General features: G+C 37.7%; 1 protein-coding gene across 1 annotated transcript; it reads left to right on the forward strand.

Moving 5' to 3' along the window:
- The first annotated feature begins 1,387 nt into the window (after positions 1-1,387).
- Positions 1,388-6,987, forward strand: LOC127215579 (zinc finger protein OZF-like). Its single transcript, XM_051175983.1, is given in 5 exon segments — positions 1,388-1,601; positions 3,717-3,893; positions 5,301-5,761; positions 6,183-6,530; positions 6,532-6,987. Coding segments are annotated over 5 exon segments (1,656 nt in total).
- Positions 6,988-7,282: the final 295 nt, after the last annotated feature.

Raw genomic sequence — 7,282 nt, forward strand, 5'->3', positions numbered from 1 at the left:
GCACCAGTCAACTCTACTGTGCTTCCCATACAAGGGACAAGGTGTGTTTTTAGTGTGCTGCAGCTGGTAAGTGGGAAGGTCAGCTCTTGTCTGGTGCGGTAGTAAGGGAGGAGGGGTAAGAGTGTCATTTCTTACCTGCCCACACTGTAGCATGACACATGAGAGTGGGAACTGCTCTCCCAGACTTTCAGATTCAGGGCCGTTGCAACCACACCTCTGCCAATATGATTGGCTCTATTATAGTACCCAGGTTAGGTGCAGGGCCTGCTCTGCCAAGTGATGCAACTGGTGAGGGGCAAAATAGCTCTTCTATTCCTGTGATCTCAGGACCATTTCTCAAACTTGCCTCAGATTTTGATGAGCATCCAGAGGCCATCTTCCCCTTGCCCATGCCAACACAAGACAGATGAGAAATGGGGACAGCTCTCCCATGTTCACAACGTTGGTTCTGTCTCACCCACATCTGCACTTACAGGGCTGGCTCTATTTTGCTGCCTTATAAAGATGCAGGGCCTGCAGTCCCAATTGTGAGACCTGATTGGGGGTCATGGACAGGTCTCCTACTCCTAGTCTACAGGGCAAGCTTTCCCACTATAGCTAATTTGGAAACAATAAACCAAGTGCTGCAGATGGCTGTCATCAGTTCAGAGCCCTTATTGGTCTGGTCGTTTCCACTTTCGGTTCCATGGAGATGCATGGTGACATAACTTATGTTCCAACATAGCTATTGTACTCTAATGTTGCTGCAGACACTGTATACAAGATGCACAGACCTACCTATAGGCAAACATCCATACAAATAAAATCAATTTATATAACTCTTAAGACAAACAGTATATGTTATGGAGGCGCTAATAAGGATTCAAGATGACAGGACATGAGAGAACATGGAGGTGTCACAGCTAATATGATAGTAAGTGTGGAGCCTGTACATATGATTTGAAAGGGCCAAACTGAAAATATTAATGTCAAGTCAGTGGTATGTATTGGTTTTTATTGTTTAGGGAATTTCATTGATGCAGATGTCTTGTGTTTAATCAAAATCACTCCCTATTCCTCAGTTCTAATTACCCACTAACACAACGCTTTCTCACATCTGCATATTCACAGTTTTTAAAAAAATGTACTGATTCCATCACAGCCTAGCCATAGATACTTAAGCTACATCTCTTAAAAATACTGGCTCTTTCTTCAAAGGCCAAGAGTTGCCATTGGCAGGTGGTTTGTGATGATCCCTTCTACACTGCTGCACATTAAGCTTGGCTAATCTTGTACAGGTTTTTTGCATGCAGGTACATCTGTGGGATCAGGCAAGTAATGACATTCATGTGACAGATATGGAAACCAGATAAGCTATGTCTATACTGTAATATCATCAGAACGCTCAATGCCTTGCAAACGTGAACAGAGAGTTCATATCACACCAGCAGCAGTCCATGGGGCTGCCTCAGGAAAGACACCCTTCAGCTGGGCAGTTGTAGCAGCCACAGCAGATGTCCCAGCATCCCTGGGACTTCCCAGGTCAGAGGAGCTGCAGTCAGTGCTAGGAACAGACAGGAACAGGACCAAGGGTGTTATCCATTCTCTACTGCTGCTCTTTAGTACATGTAGTCTGATGTCTGCTATGAATTTCTTAATACTCTTGGTAAATCTTAGATTGTGGGAATGAGTCCTGATGTTATCAACTGATCTTATGATTGTCAGGACATTACAGAAGCATGATCCACTAGAGAATTGCATGTAAATGTCTGTACACGTGGTCACCTCTGCTGTTGTGGCAATCCAAGTTCCTGGGATTTAAATTCATCCATTTTTTTATAACTTCTCTGTTTTATCATTGGGTGCCCTATTCTGGTTTCTCTTTTTGCCATATTATGTCACACAGTGATGAGGGTTTGTTGACACTGGAAATGTATGAGTCTTAGGAGAGATTGTGTTCAAAGCTCAGTGGGTAGCTATCTATACAAAATTCTTATTTTTTCTTTATATTTTGTTTCATTTTTCAGAAGGGACAAGAGCATTGGTGTCTCCACATTTGTATGGCATTTTGTGGAATATATTAGTAAGAATTTTCTTGAGATTACTGACTTGGTGCTACACATAAGCCGTCAATTTTTCAATCATAAATGCATGCCCCTGTTTATTACTTTACTCTTTTCTTTTGGAGAAAGAAGGCCCTCTCTAGCTTATGTTTTAACTCTCACTGAAGGGTTTTCTTACATCGGAGAAATTTTGAAGAGTTGTGCCATATTTAAGGATATTAGGGTTTGTCTGCATATATTTACAGACATTGTATGATGTATTATGCCCCTGGTTCCCTGAAGTCTGCACCAAACCATTGGCACTGCAGTTAGACATTGTAGTTATGGCCATGTGTTTAGAGAGAATAAAACTAGGTATCTCTGGAGGAATAGCAAGTGACTTTTACTTCTGAGCCATGTCTTAAGATTGGTGTACACTTGTGATATTATATAACATAGCGTATTCTAGTTTTTGAAAAATAAACGAGTAATTATATATGATAGTTTTCTATAATCCTCTTAGATGAGTTAGAATGTTTCTCGATCTATTAAATGCATTTATTTGATAACAAGAAAACATTTCTACTTCACCTGAATGCATTGCCACATATGCTTGTATTTACATTTAAAGCTTTAATTATTCTAAAGTGGAATTCATGAAATTGTTGTTTTCAGTATTGTTTGTGTCAACTTTTAGAAGAATTCAAATAACATTAATGTCATCTGATTTTGCTTTTATATTCATGATTATAAATATTTCTCATAATTAGCTTCACAAAGTTTTTGATTCTACATGTTTGGAGCATAGAATATATGTAATGATTTTATACTGCTTACTCTCAAAGAGAAACTGAATCTAATTCAACCATGGATTCTGCATTCCCTATTCTAACTCTTTGTTCTAGACAGGGTTCAGCATTGTATCTCAGGATCTGAACGGAACATCTTGGAATAGAGTTAATTGAACCCAACTTCAGACAGCATTGTTCTAGCATTCATATTTAAGAAGGATCCACAGGTGTACAATTTCAAAGCATACATTTCCCATTGTAACTATACCATCTAAGATGGGACAATGAGATTCTGTTTGATGTCATGACATAGTTCATAATGGTACATTACTGTATCTAGACCTCAAATATGGATGTTATATTCCCTAAAAGTTTGCTGACTGCAAGACTCTTATGTCATCCTGTTTTCACAGGGATAAAAAGTACAATAGACTATGAATAGTTTAGAAAGTATCTTTTATTGAAATTAAATTGTTCTTTTGTTTTATGTGTTTCCAAGTTTTTACCAGAAAGTATGTGTACAGTGCATGACTCCTGCCTGTAAGCAGTAGCATTGGATCTTATGGATCTGAGATTAAATTCTGTTTTGTAGTGCCATTTGTGTGCTGGGAATCAGACTTCAGCTTGAAAGACTTTAAGCCATTATATGCTGCCAACTGGAGAAAAATTTTTCAAATTTTGGGATTGTAGCAAATCTTTTATGCTACTTGGGTCTTAGAAACCAATAGAAAATTTCTGGAGGAGACAGACCCAATGGATGTAAGCAGTGAACTATGTCTTCCCATACATTGTCATTGAGGGAATAGCAATGCAGCACTTATAGAAAACTCTTGTCAGTTAAAAATTTCCATCCCTCATCTATATCAAAATCGTCTCTCTAATTCATTGGGTCTCCTTACTCAAGAAATCATTTTGAGAAGCAATGAATGCTCAATAATTAATTTTCCATTGCAGGGTTTGTTATCATTCAGGGATGTGGCTGTGGACCTCTCACAAGAGGAATGGGAATGTCTAGACTGTGCTCAGAGGGCTTTGTACATGGATGTGATGTTGGAGAATTACAACAATCTACTTTTTGTGGGTAAGAATTCCCTTCATAGAATTCTGTACTCATCTTTTTTATTTCCCTACTGTGTGTATCTGTAAACTCTCTGAATCTAGAAAATCCCAGAGATGAGGGACATTTTGCTTACCAGCACAATTTTTTAATGGTGCTTCATTTACATTTTCTGTGTCATCTGGAAGAGTAGCAAATGCTATATTCACCGTGATCGCTTTAGCCTGCCTATCTAATATACAAATAACATCAAAGAGAAAAGAATATTGAATTATGTGGGCATGGAAGTATATTATGGTACTTATCATAATTAGAATATGTCCCTTCTGTTACTGGATGTAACTCCAGCTATTTCTTATTATGAACAGTGCAAAACGTTTCAGACAAAGGGGTGTTAATTATGAGACTATTGCTTCGTTTACTCATTTTGAGATAAGATTGCTCTGCTTAGTAATGGCACAGCATGCTTTTACTATTTACATTTTGGAGGGAGAAGGGAGAGGACATGCTGAATTCCTGATGAGTTGCAAGTTATGAGAGTGTCTCAAAAACAAGAAAAGTGGAAATATTCCCATATGATCCTTCACAGTGCTTTTTTCTCAAGTTTTTCCTTCCCCAATACATATGAATCCTATCATGGACAGTGTTTAAATAAGAATGAGATGGCTCTACACAGGAATGACCTAGGTCCTCTACATATGTATCACAGATGTTTAGTTTGGTCTGTTTGTGGGACTCCTAGCAATGGGATCAAAGCCTTTCCCTAATGCTTTGGCTTGCTATTGGGGAACTATTTCTCAGTGTTGGTTTCTTCCCAAGCCTTAATACAAAGGAAGGAGCTTAGATATACCTCAACTTGATATGCCATGCTTTGTTGACACTCATGGGAGACCTGCCTCTTTTAGAACACTAACAGAAGAAGAATCGGAGGGGGCCCAATAGGGAGGCAGGGAAAGGAAACTTGAAGAGAGGAGGGAAGGGAACCTACAGTCGGGTTACCAAATAAATGAAAAAGTATGAGTACACTACTATTGGTCCTGTGGTTTGATATATATCAGATAACAGATTATTTTGGTCTTTTTTTTTTTTTTTTTTTTTTTTTTTTTTTTTGAGACAGGGTTGCTCTGTGGGTTTGGATGCTGTCCTGGAACTAGCTATTATAGACCAGGCTGACAGGCTGGTGTCAAACTCACTGAGGTTTACTTGCCTTGTCTCCTGAGTGCTGGGATTAAAGGCATGTGCTACCAATGCCCCTTTGAGAATCTTATGAGCATCCATTTAGTGAATGTGAAACAGAAATTTCATCTGTTAGGAGTTCTGACTCTAAAAGTCACTAGTTTATATGTCATAGAAAACCTAAGAAGACATCAGGTATTGAATCTGTTACTCATGCATTCATTGCTATTAATCACAATTGTACTCATTTTTTAGAGAACCATCACATATGTCCTAAGGATGAGAAGGTCTTGCATGAGGAGACAGAGCATTTTATCCATGATCATGCAAGTATCCAAGAGGAAACTTACAAATGTAGTGAGCTTGTCAAAGTGGTTCTTGAATCCTGCCTTCATACACCTGATGACACAAGTGATCCTGTAGAAAATTACAGTAAGTACAGATTTGGAAAACACAGAGATGCTTCTGTCGTAACCTTAAATCTCAACAGACACAAAAATGGGAATGCTGGAGAAGAACCTCACAAATGTGAAGACTATGTGACTTGTTTAAATTTGTTTTCTGTCATTAGCCAAAATGAACGATATCACACAGGCGTGGAAGAACACAAAAATGCAGAGTCTGATAAATCTTTTGTCTGTGAAAGAGAAATGACACTGAAAGAAACTTATAGTGGGAGGAAACCACACCAATGCAGGAAATGTGGAACATGCTTCAAGACTCACTCCAGCCTCATTAGGCATCAGAGAACCCATATTAGACAGAAACCTTATAAATGTACAAAATGTAGTAAATCACTTCTGCATTCTTTACAACTCAAGGTACATTACAAAATCCATGCTAGAGAAACAGTCTACTTATGTACAGAATGTGGTAAATGCTTTGCTCATAAATCAAACTTTAGAAGACATTACAGAATACACACTGGACAGAAACGTTACAAATATAATGAATGTAACAAATCCTTTTTTCGTTCCTCATCTCTAAGAATCCATCAGAGAAGACATACAGGAGACAAACCTCATAAATGTAATGAATGTGGCAAACGCTTTATCACAAGCTCTCTTCTCAAAAGGCATCAGCAAATACATACAGGAGAGAAATCTTACAAATGTAGTGAATGTGACAAATGCTTTAACACAAAAAAACTATCTTAGAAAACATTACATAGTCCACACAGAAGAGAAACCTTACAAGTGTAGCAATTGTGATAAATGTTTTACCCAGAAGTGCAGTCTTAAAATTCATCAGACAATACATAGAGGAGAGAAACTTTACAAATGTAGTGAATGTGACAAATCCTATAACACAAAATACAAGCTTGGAAACCATCACAGAGTCCACACAGGAGAGAAACCTTACAAGTGTATTGAATGTAACAGATCTTTTGCCCAGAAATGTTATCTTATAAAGCATCAGATAACACATACAAGAGAGAAACCTTACAAATGTACTGAATGTGAAAAATCTTTTGCTCAAAAAACAGTACCTTATAAATCATCAAGGAATACATACAGGATAGAAACCTTACAAATGTACTGAATGTGACAAATCTTTTGCCCTGAAACATTATCTTAGACAGCATCAGAGAATACACAGAGAGGTGAAAGCTTACAAATGTAATGAATGTCATAAATCCTTTTCCTTGAGACAACATCTTAGATGTCATCAAATAATTCATTCAGGAGAGAAGCCTTATAAATGTTGTGAATGTGACATGTCCTTTGCCCAGAAAGGGCAACTTAAAATTCACCATAGAATACATACAGGTGAGAAACCTTACAGATGTAGTGAATGTGTCAAATCCTTTAATGCTAAAGGGAATCTTACAGTTCATCATAGACTACATACAGGTGAGAAACCTTACAGATGTAGTGAATGTGACAAATCCTTTACCCATAAAGGATCTCTTACAAAACATCAGATAATTCACACAGGATAAAACCCTTACTATTGTAGAGAACGTGACAACCTTTTTGGTTGCCTCACATCTTAGGGGACATCTGAAAACTCATATACATGAGAAAAATTACATAATGTGTTGAGTGCTAGAGATCCTTTATATGAAAAGAGAAGCTTGGAACTCAACAGAGAATACATACATTTGAGAAACTTTAGAATGCATCGAATTTGACAAGCCTTTCTCTCAGAATATGTTGCAGGATATTTGATTGTACTCTGGAACCTGAATGTTAATAATATCAAAGTTGGATGAGGTTGGAGTCCAGAAGTACTTG

Source organism: Phodopus roborovskii, unplaced genomic scaffold (genome assembly GCF_943737965.1).
Source record: "Phodopus roborovskii unplaced genomic scaffold, PHOROB, whole genome shotgun sequence".
NCBI lineage: Eukaryota > Metazoa > Chordata > Mammalia > Rodentia > Cricetidae > Phodopus > Phodopus roborovskii.